General features: G+C 45.4%; 1 protein-coding gene across 4 annotated transcripts in view; it reads right to left on the bottom strand.

Annotated features, from left to right (window-relative positions):
• The window catches only part of LOC147243206 (mitogen-activated protein kinase-binding protein 1-like), a 25,258-nt gene extending 11,326 nt beyond the window's left edge, over positions 1-13,932 (bottom strand). For 2 of the 4 annotated variants that reach the window (XM_086188841.1, XM_086188844.1), the window contains exons 1-21: positions 13,491-13,931; positions 11,714-11,805; positions 10,003-10,065; positions 9,855-9,912; positions 8,215-8,385; positions 6,898-7,035; positions 6,618-6,800; positions 5,883-6,043; positions 5,523-5,712; positions 4,450-4,587; positions 4,168-4,349; positions 3,988-4,079; positions 3,787-3,912; positions 3,300-3,370; positions 2,220-2,341; positions 2,048-2,123; positions 1,850-1,961; positions 1,687-1,750; positions 1,044-1,154; positions 797-963; positions 626-666 (exon numbers count right to left, since the gene is read on the bottom strand). In XM_086188841.1, the coding sequence (XP_086044967.1) occupies positions 626-666; positions 797-963; positions 1,044-1,154; positions 1,687-1,750; positions 1,850-1,961; positions 2,048-2,123; positions 2,220-2,341; positions 3,300-3,370; positions 3,787-3,912; positions 3,988-4,079; positions 4,168-4,349; positions 4,450-4,587; positions 5,523-5,712; positions 5,883-6,043; positions 6,618-6,800; positions 6,898-7,035; positions 8,215-8,385; positions 9,855-9,912; positions 10,003-10,065; positions 11,714-11,805; positions 13,491-13,592 (2,460 nt within the window). In that variant the 5' untranslated portion in view covers positions 13,593-13,931. Of the gene's footprint in view, positions 1-625; positions 667-796; positions 964-1,043; positions 1,155-1,686; positions 1,751-1,849; positions 1,962-2,047; positions 2,124-2,219; positions 2,342-3,299; positions 3,371-3,786; positions 3,913-3,987; positions 4,080-4,167; positions 4,350-4,449; positions 4,588-5,522; positions 5,713-5,882; positions 6,044-6,617; positions 6,801-6,897; positions 7,036-8,214; positions 8,386-9,854; positions 9,913-10,002; positions 10,066-11,713; positions 11,806-13,490 lie in introns of all 4 variants that reach the window. The other 2 variants (XM_086188843.1, XM_086188842.1) reach the window with 2 other exon arrangements.

Genomic DNA, 13,932 nt, shown 5'->3' with positions numbered 1-13,932 from the left:
GAGGGCTCAACACACTCACAGATTTCTATTCCTCTCTTTGAGTCTGTTCGTCCACTACTGTTGTTGCTGTTGGTTTTTTTTTAACATGGTTCGTGACCAGAGCTCAACTCATGGTTTATTTACGTTGCCGTCGTGTCAGAACAGTTGCTAAATGTTGGTATTTTTCCATAAAATTTCCCTCCGACCACCCAAATACAAAGGCTGTATCCAGAATTTGCAGCTTTTCTGCACATTCTAAATGTTGCCTACATGTTGGGAAATGGATGAGGATGTTCTCTTATTTTGATTGTTTTATCTATCTGTATACATCTTTGCTTCTCTTTTTCTTGATTTGACTCATATAAAGTGATATTTCAATATTTGAATGCCAATACTCGCTTGAAAAATGTAACTATTAATTCATACTGGATACTCGTTTAAGTGGAATTCGTCCTTCACGATGGAGGGTAGCCTAAAGAACTCACTTTGCCGATCTGAGGCCAACATTTTTTTCATGGAATTGTAAAGAAAAACAACCCTCCTGTTACGTTTGTTTCTTTTTTCTTTTTTTTTTTAGGAATCAGAAGGCTTTGATTTTCACCACCACATTTAAACTGATGAGGTTCAGGCGAACAGAAGCACCTACTTTTGTCAGTTCCCAGTCTTGTCCTTCATCTGAGCCACCTGCTTTATGAAAGGGAGCAATAATTAGAGGAAATAATTATTTTATTCCAGGATTTTTTTTTTTTTAAATCCTAACACTCATCATAGAGAGGTTAGAGACCTGGCCATCTAATATCGGTTCTCCAGGCAGTACCTGAGTCCTCTTCACCGGGGCTGCTGTCAGAGGATGTGTTGGTTGAGTTGTCGTCCGGATCATGGGAGTCTTCGTTGTCTGCTCCGTCCTCCTCTTCCTCTTCTTCACGTTCATGATCGCTGTCAGAGGACAGGCCAGCCAGAGTGGGGGCACTGTACACCTCCCGCCTGCAGTGATACCGTGACCATGATTAAAACAAACTGACCAGAACCAATGAGCGGTCGTGGGAGGTTGTGTATACCCTCACCTGAGACTGGAGGATTTGCAAGGCGGTGCGTTCGGGTTCTGTCTGAGCTGGCAGAGTCTCTCCCTCATGCTGATCGTCAGCTCTGGAGCGAGACGCCACACGAAGATACAGCTGGAAGATAAAAGCGCTCAGGCATTAAAAATTCAACGTTTCATTTCAGCTTCGCTATTGAGGAAACTGTGCAAACACATTTCCCCATTCCATTTCCTCTGGCAGCAGAGGGTGAAGATGATTCTAATTTGGGAGCGGATCCTATTTTTTTAGTTTGTGTAAATCTGATTCTAGTTCAGGTTGTAAAACTCTTACCCCTCTTTTTTTTTTGGTTATCTTGCTGTTATTATAGCTCGATTTTAGACAGATAACCAAGGAATGCGTTTGAATAATAAATTGATTTTTCCTGAAAGATCATTTGAGTCTACAGTCTTGTTTGGACTTTGTATTAAGCTCTTGACCCCGGGTCTGGTGGGGTCTATAAGGACCAGCGTGACCATGCAGACATGATTGTCTTTTTTAATGATGATGTGGTCCACGTCGGCGGTTCAGAGGGTTTAACGTTCTGTCAGCATGCTTTTATTCCGTGCTGCAACGCAGCTGTAAAAAAACTGCTATATAAATACATCTTGACTGATGGATGGTGTCCCACCTGTCTCCTGACACAGAAATCAAATGTTTGCAGTCGTTGGTAAACTTCATCCCGGTGACGATCTCTGAAAACCAGAAAAGTTGCCTTGTCAGTTGTGAGGATGAAATCATACACCCCTTTCTTAAGTTTGGCTGCATGAAACGTGTGCTCGGGGGTCTTTTACCAGAGTGTCCAAACATGGTGGCAACACACTCCCCAGTGTAGAAGTCAAAGAGGCTGATGTTTTTATCGGAGCAGCTTGTAACCACATATTGACCCGAGGGATCGATCTGAATCTGCCGGTCGAAACACAAAAGGGATCTATAGTTTATCTGCTGTGTATCTGAGGGGAGGACGACTGAGTGTGAACACGGGCTTCTACCCTGAGCAGGCTGCCGTCTTCACCCAGCGATCCTTTGTAGACCTTCTTCTGTTTGCCACTGCTGATGTTGAAAACCCTGGCAACAGAAGGAGAAGATCCTTGGATGTTTAACCCAAGTTTACACTGTAATAAAATACTCAAAGAAAAAAACAACAACCATAAAAACACTCACCTGATGCAGCGGTCCTGGCAGCCAACAGCAGCGTACTTGCAGGTGGGGTCTACACCCATATCATACAGCGTGGTCTTCCTCACCGTGTGATGAGAACGCCTGAACTCAGTTCCTCTTTCAGTCTGCACAAAAAGAACAAGGAAAATATGAGGGCTGCTGCTTCAGTGAATCATGAAAAGATGCTATTAAAACTTTATTTGGATACTAAAAGTGATGAAGTATAAACTCAAAATTTGACCCATATTAAAGTCACCTAAATTAAAAATGGCACTATTGGGGTTCCTGTATACAACTGGCCCACAGGGTGAGTTACAACATCCTGTAAAATATGTTAAAAATATGAACACCACAATATTATTTTACAGCTAATTGGTGGTTATCATCAGAGCTAATGAGCCACTCTGGGAGTGGCCTGGTTGCACAGTCAGAAGAGCCGACTGCACGTCCTGAGTCATGGCAGCGGTCGAAATTGGGTCTTAATATCAAAAAGAATGTTTGAGCTTACGCAACTCTCGCTTTACAAAACCTGACCCAGTAACCCAGAAGCAAATCTGGAGGAAAGAATGCAGCGTGATGTCTCCTTAATCGCATTGAGTTATATAACGTCAAAATGCTCCTTTTGTGGTACGTGATGTTTAGCTGCAGTCAGAAGCTAAACAGATTTGTAAAACTCTTGTGCTGCACAGTGAGGCTTAATAAGAGCCAGAATAATGAACCAAGAACGACAATTTTATTGAAAAGCATCGAAGCAGCAAAGAAACTTAGATCAGCTCCTCGGTTTGGAGCATTTGCTCGTGCATTTTGAGCGAAGCGGCAATAATTGATTTTTAAGAAGTGTCGTGCTAGCAGTGTCCCCTTCTTTACAATCTTTAAGATGAACAGCTGCTAACTCCACCTTCACGTTTGAGTGAGACAAAAGGGAGGTCAACCTTCCCGGCAACCGCTTGCCAAGAAATCGGTCAATCATCACATATTATTCCATAATATATGACAAGTTATTAAGAGCAGATCTGGATCAATACAGCTGGGTGTACGTGTTTAATGGACATGATCATGTGAAGTAAAATGATTGTTTCCTACCGTGTGCGCCGTACGGAAATAGATGCTCTTGTCCGCTCCACAACTGATCATCCTCACTTTGCCGTCGTTGGCTGATAAACAGGAAAGAACAAAAATGATAACTTTCTTTAAAAAAAACAAACAAACCAAGCGTTAAAATTTGCAAACAGAAACACAAAGAAGTCACCTGACAAAAAAGTAAATGAACAAAGCCACCAATATGATTGAAACTACAACTTTTCATTTAGGAGAACACTTGTCCAGTTGCACACAAATGTTTGGGTCGGAACAGAGAAGGAAAAAAAACCCATGAGGCGCAACCAGAAAAGGATTTGCTTAAAACAAACAAAAGCCCCACCTGAATAGATGTATAGTTGTCATCTATAATTTGAATAAGCGGTGCGACATGACAATTAAAAAGGGCTTTTGTGTGGGACTGAATGGAGATGAAAGTGAGGATTAGGAGGAGATTAGCCGTCAGATGTTGACAGTGTCTCGAGTGGCTCACCAGCAAAGCGGACAGCTGTTATGGATGAAGAGTGCTCATCCAGTGTCTGCACCAGACTGTAGTCGTCTTCAGCATCCAAGACGTGGATGAGACGGTCCCTGCTAGCGGTGGCGAGAAGCTTCAGACCTGACAGCAAGAAGACGATTACACACAAACGCTCCCTCCTCAAGCTCGGCGTCACCGTTGCAGCCGCACACTGACCTGTTTCTGGTTTACTGTACTCAAGGCAGAGGATCTCAGCGTCGTGGGCCTCCACTTTCAGAATCTCCTCCATGCTGCTGAGGTCGTGAACTCTGTCGAGGTACATCCCGGTTTTGAAGTTGAACCACATTTAAAAATCAACCGTAGTCCAACCTCTGACTTTTCCATTTCTTGTCCTACCTCAGTATCCCGTTGCGATCTCCAGATGACAGGCGTTTGCCATCTGGGCTGACACAGATGGTCCTGATGCCTGTCCTGATTTCTGCTGTCTGTCCGTCGCCGGCTTTATCTGCATTTGTCAGATTCTCTGGATCTTGCAAGGCAGCAGTGTTTCCATCTATGTAAATAATATTCAGGAGATCCTGCAAAGCCAAACCATGAAAAGAGAAATCCCAAATGAAATGTCAGCACTTCCTGTTTTCGGATGACGCAAAGACACCTTGGACTTGAAGCTAAACTCACGCTGCTGATGATGTTTCGAGAGTGAACGTGAGTCCAGTCCTCCATGTGCCACAGTCTGATGGTGTTATCAGCTGAACAACTGAGAAAGGCCCCACAGGACAGACCAGCGCCCATTTCCCCAGGAACGTCTGGGAACATCTGGAGACAGACGGCATAGAAGACGGGAAAATGATCTCAAGGGGACGCGAATTTCACATATTGGACAAAATTAACTGAGGGATAATCAGGGATGTGATTTGGATTCTCTGTGACGCTTTAACATGTCCAAACAAACTCCCGTTGCTGGTTGTAACGTAGTTGATACAGCAGCATCGCGTGTGCTGTGAGAATACATGCAGCAATGTTGAATTTTGGCCTGAAAATATACAAAATCGGTTCACTTAAAGCAACTCTGGGTAGCTTTAGCGGAACAACAGCGGCCTCCTGCAGGAAAAGTGGTAACTACAGGGCAGTGGCGAAGTTAACAGTCATCCAGTTGTCAGGATAGTTTGATGATTTCCCACCAGTTTTGATTTCCAAACTCAATTTTTGAATTTGAGGGTATTAAACTGAAGAGGGACTGATCACGCAACTCTCCATTTAATGTCGTCCATACGGCGCGTGAGCTTTTCAGGGACATTGTGGAAATATTTAGGAGTGCCCTGCCTGGGGAGGGGGATAAAGCATCCTAATACCAAAACCACGCTCAGCTCCGGGTTGGTCCCAGAGTACACTTTCAAGGCCAGCGGGTGTGTTTTCTCATCATATTGAATTTAGGGATTAAAAGTCTTTCCACTTCTTTATTGACTTTTTCAACACACTGTATTTTCAGAGTCTCAGAGGACCTGTCACGGGCCAACGCGACAGCATCTGTACAGCCCCAGACACCTAAAGTCATTTGGCCTGAGGCTCCATATCCTCACAGACATCCACCGGAGGACTGTGACAGGCTGCACCACCACCTGGTGAGGCAGCTGCACCTGCATGCAGGGGAGGGTGGTAGTTCTGAACCCAAGAAATCCCTAAAACTCAATCTACTGCGCGGTTATTGAACGTGTTTGGAACACAGAGCGAGAGCTCTCCCCAGTGTTTACCTCCAGGTCCCAGACACAAGCAGCATGGAAGAGGGCGGAGTGCACCTTCCCCACCCTGTTGACATCCCTCACATCCCAAACATACAGACTGTGGTCGTTATATATGCAGCTGAGCCAGTGGCTGGTGGGGTCATAGGTCACGGCGATGGCGTCTGGGTAACAGGCATCCGATCTGGTGGAAAACAGGAGGCTGATGGGAGAGACGATGAAATAGATTAGGGACTAAATATTCTGTCTCTCAAAATGAAGGAATAGAAGACTGTAGAGATTTAGAGAGGAAGGAGTATTAATTGCGAGCGTTTGATCCCGCGGTGGATGGACGCCAAGGACAGGCTGTGTTCCTTTAGAGCGCTCCCTCACCTGGCCTTCGTGATGGATGAGATGTCGGAGCCAAGGGCGTGCGGTCGGGGCAGCGTGCAGACGAAGTGCAGGTCAACGGGGCTGAAGGTTCGCACTGTTCCATCAGCGCAGCCACAGAAGATCACGTCCTCTGACAGAGACAGAGACTGGGCCACGCCGGTCTACGACACAGGACACGCTCCATCATCAGAACGCCACTACTGCTGCCGGTACTAATAACGGTTGCAGTGGACGAATACGTCCTCATTGGACTACTTCCAAACAGTCTGTGTTCTTGTTGCTAATCCCTCTTTGATCCCCTAACAGAAGGCAGGAACACACACACACACACACACACACACACACACACACACACACACACACACACACACATCTCCACCTATTGATTGAACTCCTCCTCCTCCTCCTCCTCCTCACAGCTGGACACTGACCATAACCACTACCTGCTGTACAAGACTAAACTCCTAAGTGGTAAAGTGCCGGCTCATGCTGGTTTTGATTGTGGAATGCCGCATGACGCCTGCTCCCAGGCAACATTCACACCTCTTAGGTCTCATTTAAAATTAGAGTTCAGAACAGGAACACAATCTCTGTCCACGTCAGAATGAATTTCCACCTCTGGAAACACACCTGAAAACTCAGGTCTCATGACCGTTGGGAACCCCCATTTCTGCTCCGCGCTCAAAGCGGGACCGGAGACTTCTTACTTCTTACTCGTGTCCGTCAGTAACTCACCCGTAGGTCCACCCACTTATCCAACATCCTCTTGCTGTTAAATTCGCACAAAAGGCCAGACGAGGTGATGCAGAAGGTGGAGTCAGACTTAGAGCCCCGCCCACAAGCCACATCGCAGAAGAAGTTGTTCCTCAGTTCCCCCAGCAGCCCAGAACGGCCCAGCAGAGGAACGGGAGCGCTGGCCTAAATACCCCAGACGGAGAGCTGATTAGCAGCGACCGTGCTGGATAAAACAGAATACTTGATTGTACTTGCTGTTACAACATGTGAACAGTAATACCTTATTAGCTTTGCAGTGATCCAGATACCAGAACCTGACATGTCTGTTCCCCACGGTCACAAAGTAGGAGCTGTCCTCAGAGAAGGAGACGCCCGTCACCTTGCTGGACACCTTGTTGGCTGCTACCACCACATCTTTCTGCAGCAAAACAAGACCGTTTACAACACGTTGAATTTGTGCTACATGTTGAAATACAGCAACACAATTTTAGTCGATTCAGGATCATTCAGCTCTTTGGATTCCGCCGGCTGAAGGCTGTCGCGGTCCAGTGTTTGCAGCAGTTTCTGGGACCCTGAACCTGAGATATTCTCTTTTTAACCTTCAAAATCAAATGATTTCTTTCAAAAACATGGGGGGGGGATGAGTGTAAAGCAACCTATAAGAAATTACATGAAATTCAGCAACTCCTTTACAGGTTACAGATTACCAAAAAAAAAAAAAAATGCCTTGGAGATGACAAAATAACTATTTCTAATTGTTATGATGATTTGGTTAAAGCTCAAGGTAACACTTTTAAAAAAAAAAAATATCAGCATTTTTACTGTTTCAGCTTTAGTGAAGAAATTAGCAGTTACAAGAATAACAAGGAAATGAGTGAAATAATGGGGGAACAAAAACAGGGCGAGCAAGATCCTCTGAAACGACAAGAATTTGCGCCGAAAAGGTTTTGAAATCGTGTTAAATCTCAGATTTCAGGAGTTTAAATGCTCGTGAAAGGCTTGCCAGCAGACCCTTACGCTGCAAAAATCCTTTTTTCCCACATAATATCCTAAAAATATTTATATCAAGTAAGCCTAATACATGTAATTGTGTTCTACTTCGTGAGATAGAATGAGGTTGCTGTCTGGAAGAAACTTTGCATCACCATATTTCAGCCTTTTTTTCTTCCAGAAATTAATTCTATTAGTCACCCTTTGTGTGTGGATGTGGGTTTTACAAACATTTAATCAATAAAGACCATTAGCAAGCGCTCTAATGGATCCTCCGACTGTCCGCAAGACCTCATAGCTCCACCCTGCCTCCATCTTGGATGAAGAGGCAGAGCTGGAGATGAACGACGAGGGGTCGTCTATGAAAGCCGTGTCGAAAATGAAAAGTTCGCCACTGCAATGATGCAATGACGGGCGCGTCTACTTGAACTTAAACATGGAGGTCAGAGGAGGCAGGTGATGTAATATTTAGCGGAAAAGCTACATAAAATGGATCCTAACTCAATGCGACGATCAATGCGACAGACTGTCCAGTGTTGTCCTGGAGCAGGAAGCTCAGCTACGGCCAGAGGAGCTGCGTGTGGGTGAGTTCCTCAGTGACACATACTTTCCACGCCCAGACGTTGACCATCATGTCATGCTGGTTTCCCACGCTGACAATGTACTTGCTGTTGGGAGAGAACGCCACGCAGGAGACGCCGTATTTGTGTTTCTGGAGCTGGGCCACTTGTCTTCGTTCTGCCACGTCCCACAGTCTGACGGCTGGTAGGTGGCCGCTCTGGTGAGACACGGAGGGGTGGGTGGGTGAAACAAGGGAGCAACAGTTGCTGACTTCTGTCTCCATCATAAAGACGCACTATGTTGGGATTCATTCTTTGGATCCACTGGCAACGTGAAGCAGTCACCTGTCACCCCAGTCTGCCAATCCCAGATTATCCTCTTTGACCTCCACTCAGCGTAAAGTTACCTGCCCTTTGACCTGCTTGCAATATTCCTGCCGAAGGATTCTATTTGTGAGGTTGCTGACTCTGTCATTAATCGGCGCGACGACCTGAGGGATGCTGCAAATGGACGACAGCGGTGAACACAGAGAAGACGATTGTATGTGTGTTTATGAGAATGAGCCACTGTGGCGAATCAGTGTGTGTGTGCGTGTGTGTGCGTGCGTGTGCGCGTGTGTGTTCGAGGCATCTCAGCCCTGCCATGTTTTAGAGGAACATGTCGACTCTTTAAGAAATACACTTATTCACCATCCTCCCCAGAGCCAGACAAGACGGTCGATACCCTTCTCTCCTCTGTGCTGCTTTAGGGAGCCGGCACCAGCTAGTTAGCTTAGCACAGTGAATGGCAGTGGATGGTAAGTGTGAGCATGCCTATATCAAAGCCAAATACATTTTTATCCATAAAAGGTCTGCAGGTCTTCGTCTGCATGAACAGAAGTTGGGTTGTGCGTAACATTTGCTGTGACATGTAAAATCACCAGCTACTGGAATTTTACAATCTGTAATTGTAAATTTTATTGTAAATTAAAATTTAAAAAAAAACAAAAGAAAGAAATGACAAGAAGATTCACTGCTGCTTCCAGGGAATGAGGACATTTAGTTCTGGACAAATAAATTCAAAATTTTGGAATTTTTTTAATCCTGCTGCTAGCAGGTCACAACATCTGACGTAGCTCAGCCAGCGAGCTCGCAATTCTGAGGATTCACCAACTCACTCACAAACACCGTCTTCTGTAGTTCATAGAGAAGTTCGCTGTGAATGATTTGACCTTTGCTCTCGGCTGCCATGGTAACTGGAGCGCCCTCATCCACTCCCACGGTGAAGTCTTTAATCAGCTTTGATTGGCTGGAGCAGATTACGACCATGTGTTGTGTTGGCATGCACGCGCGCACGCACATGCACACACACACACACACACACACACACCCATAATTGACTACACTTCTAATGGGCTATAAACACTGGAGATATACACAATCACCATTAACAACAGACTCCAAATCCTGCTGGGATTTTCTCAATGAAACGCGCCAACTTCTCCTACTAGGAGAGCGCGAGCAGCGACGCACTGCTGCGGACACACAGGTCTGAAATGTACTGTTGACCTGACGACAAAAACTATAAAGCGAGGACAGCATGTAGCTACCCAGTGTGTGTGTGTGTGTGTGTGTGTGTGTGTGTGTGTGTGTGTGTGGATTAGTTACAACCTTGAACTGACTGGAAGGAGACAGACTGAAGACTCACCTCGCCAGTGACCAAGTATTTGCCATCAGGGGAGAAAGACAGGGCCGTGATGGTCTTTCTGTAAAGATGAGACGACTCACGGTTCATAATGTGGACGCCAGACTGATTTTTGTTGAATTTAAATTAAAAGCTGATGGTGTTTACTCACCTTGAAGTGTTAATAAGGTGATGCTGTCTGTTCTTTTTGGGGTTGAGTAAAACAACCACGCACCTACAAGGGGGGGGGGGGGGGGGGAGAGAAAATAACCGTAAACTTGTGTTTGTCTTTTTTTTTTTTTTAATTACATGCAAGAATATCACATATTTAAAAAGCTGGATTGGACGTAGAAAGTTGAGGAAAAAGTCCCTGAGAACTTTTGAGTCATTTTGGATTTATTTGCTTAAGACACTTCCAAAAAAAAAAAAAAAAATCCAACTGTCGCATTAAAAGTAATGTTAGAGTCCCATAATAGAGCAGAGCCCCACAGGGAGGGAGCGTCAGCTTCGCCGCGGCTTCCCTCAAACAGAAAGCCAACAGAATTTTCTGTCCCGGACTTTGGATCGTTGCAGAAAACGTTCCTGCAAAATTTGACGAGATTTGAGCTCTTTGTTCAAGGAGAAAATGGTAAATGGACTCAATTTTATATCGCGCTTTTCTACCTTAGCGGCACTCAAAGCGCTTTACAGTGTCATCTCATTCACCCGTTCACACACACACTCACACACTGATGGTGGAGGCTACCATGCAAGGCGCCAACCTACTCATCAGGAGCAATTATGGGTTCAGTATCTTGCTCAAGGACACTTCGACATGGTCGCCGGGGTCGGGGATCGAACCAGCGACCCTTCGGTTGCTAGACGGCCACTCTACCCCTGAAAATGTTCCCGAATTAACACCGTTCGAAGGGCTGCACTACTTATAGAAACTTATTTAATGATGAAATAATTTCAAATTTCTACAGAACAGAAGCAAATTGAACACATGAAACTCTTACGTAACACAGGAGCCCTCACAGCTTTCCTGTGGCCGCCACAGCAAATATGTATTAATGCCTGATGCTGCTAATCTGCGCTCCTCTGTAATCAAGCTTTATTCTTAGCTAATCGCTTCCCCGGCTCGCCAGGGCAACGACTCGTTCCCTCTGAAGAACGTTGAGTCCAAAAGAAGCTCTCATCTCTCACTTTACACCTCAAAATGTTGACTTCCTTTTTTTCAATTCCAACATTTTTTTCATCACAAAATCTGGACTTCTATGTAACTCCTTTGACTCGTTCGTCTCACCATTTCTATCATTTCAATCTCAGTTTCATGACTCAGCTTCAGAATATCTTCTATCACCCTTTTGTTTTTCTTTCACTGGTGGAAACAGTCTCATATATTTCATCCACTGGCTTTTCCTGGTATTAATAAGGCTTTGTGGGAAGGTTTGAGAGCAGCTCTGAAGAGCTTTGGAGCTCTGGGTCAGCTGTTCTGCTCTCCTCCACCCCCCTGGGACCCGGTGGGCATGTTTTTCAACTCTGATGCAGCAGTTCAGAAGCCTCAAGCATCACCACTCCACACCAACGTTTCATTTTCTATTCCGCGCTGAGCCAGAGTCACTGTTTGCACAGACTTAGTAATACTACACCAAGTTCTCCACATCAGTCTATCACTGAGAGGAAGCTTCCCCGTGGACCAGATAATAAAAAAGCTTTGAAGTCTCTCTGATGAAAAGCCCACAGCAAACCCCCCCCCCCCCAACACCACCACTCAGTTCCGCTGAGATATGAGATAACACACATATATAGACACTAAAGGTAGATGGGACAGGACTCTGCATGTTGACAGGTCAAAGGTCAGATCACAATGATGCAGGGATGTTTCTCTCTCCTCTTCTTACCCGGCAGGATAAGCAACCAGTCCAGATTTGGGGTCGCAGGCCAGGCCGCTGTTTCCTGACGCGGTGATGCCCAGGACCTTCTCCAGAGTCACCTGAGCAGAAAGGAAGCAGCCGAGCATCTCACATGTTTATAGTATTTGTCAGGATTTCGTCGCTGCGAGGAGCGACAGAGTTACAGCAGCAATGACATCTTTTCTTTTTAATTAGAATTGGACTTGTTTTCTCAGCTCAGAGTCCACGAATACAAATTAGTTGGAATTTAAGAAGACAATAAGATGCTGACTTATAAAAAATAGTGGTGATTTACTTGTGGAATCTTCATACTGAAGAACTCCTAAGCCTCTTAAATCGATGATGTGAACAAGAAAGGATATTTGGCTGGAGATATGAAATCATTGGGCACTTGGAGGGCACATCGCCCCGCCAGGGTGAACTCAACCAAATCAAAGTAAAAAAAAATCCAAATTTTTCACGAACTTCAACCGATCTTCCCCAAAATGTAAAGGCTTCTACCTGGGCCCACGCTACACCTCCCCACCAAGTTTGGAGGAATTCAGCTTCATAGTTTTTGCACAATCCTGCTAACAAATGCCGCTGAGAACACTCAGGCCGAGGTCGTACTACATGTCTCCCATGTTTTTTGGTCATTTTTAAGGGTTAGAAGGATGTTGATGATTAACCTAGCAATTAAGAAACAGAAGGTGCGGTAATTCCTGCTGTCTAAGTCTTAATCTACAAAACAGCTGTTAGTGGAATTGATCTGTCTGCAGGAACACCAGAAAGAACCTGAAGTGGGCTCAGGGGTAGAGTGGCCGTCTAGCAACCGAAGGGTTGCTGGTTCAACCCCGGTGAACAAGTGTCTTTGAGCAAGATACTGAACCCGTAATTGCTCCTGATGAGTAGGTTGGCGCCTTGCATGGTTGCCTCCACCATCAGTGTGTGAGTGAGTGTGTGTGAGTGAGATGACACTGTAAAGCGCTGTGAGTGCCGCTAAGGTAGAAAAGCGCTATATAAAATGGGTCCATTTACCAAGTGGTAGACTGATTAATGGGGCTGATGATGGCAAGGTTCCAATACCTGATCGGCTGATACATGCAGGCTTGAGGGAAAATGTCTGCGCCGTGCACGAACATAGTTTATTTTCTATGTACTGGTATGCACCAATACTACGGAATCCACGATACTCTTAACTTCCCTCCTGGCACATTTGGTAGTAACAAGAAGTAAACAACAGCAACAAATCAAAACAGATTTGCATACTGAGTTTTATAGAGAAACTTCAGTCTTGGGAAAAAGAAAAGTTTGCTGACGGCTTTAACAAACAGTTAGCAGACACGTAGGACCGCTCAGCTGCTGTTACTTCCATTAATTCAGAGATAATGCAAGTGTTGGTAGTTCCATGATAGACCTACAAACACGGCGTGTGGCATAATTAAGCTATGAGGGTTAGGACGCACCAGCACAGTGGCTGATATCAGTCTCATTCACCAGCATCGGTAAACAAGTGGGCACTCAGAGGCGGCCAAGAATGAGGAGTTGAGAAGACTTTAAAATACTTAGTTCTTATACTGACCGGAAGGGAGGAAGGTCAACAAAAACATCAACAAACAAACAAACAACGTCATCTACATGGCCAGTGACTGTTGGTCCAACTATTACTATTACTAGAATTTCACAATGGCTGCATCTCTCTGTCAAGCATCAATTATTTGTAGTTCAATAGTTCATATCTGCTGTATTTGTAGTTTGAAAAACCCTGAGTGAAGACGTCACTTGCCTTGCTGCTGAGATGCTCTCTGCTCCTCTTCTTCTGCTTGGTGGAAGGAGACCGCAGCAACTTCCTGATGCGGCTCTTGATGGTGAATCCATCTCCGGGCATCTCGTCTGGAGGAGTCGCGGCTCCGGAGTTCCGCGCTGACGTGCCCACCACCGGCCGAGGAGCTGAATGAGCGCTTGTAAGGATCCTCCTCCCACCTCCGGCACAGACCGAGGCTTACAAAGTGGGACAATGTTCCTGCTGCCTGGACATGTGGACGCTAATCTCCTGGCTGCCTGCGTGGGTCGCCCGGGCGGCTGTTGTCGCTTCTCCCGGTCGCTTGATGGATGTTGTCGCCTCGGGAAAAAAAAAAACAAAAAAAACAAAACAAAACAAAAAAACTCCCGCAGCTCCTGCGAGAAGCTTTAATCTGGAACTCATGATTACATCAACGATGGCGTGT

This window comes from Aulostomus chinensis, chromosome 20 (genome assembly GCF_037954235.1).
Source record: "Aulostomus chinensis isolate RoL2024-O1b breed Wild chromosome 20, RoL_Achi_v1.0, whole genome shotgun sequence".
NCBI classification, from domain to species: Eukaryota; Metazoa; Chordata; class Actinopteri; order Syngnathiformes; family Aulostomidae; genus Aulostomus; species Aulostomus chinensis.
This window is presented reverse-complemented; position numbering and strand designations above follow the sequence as displayed.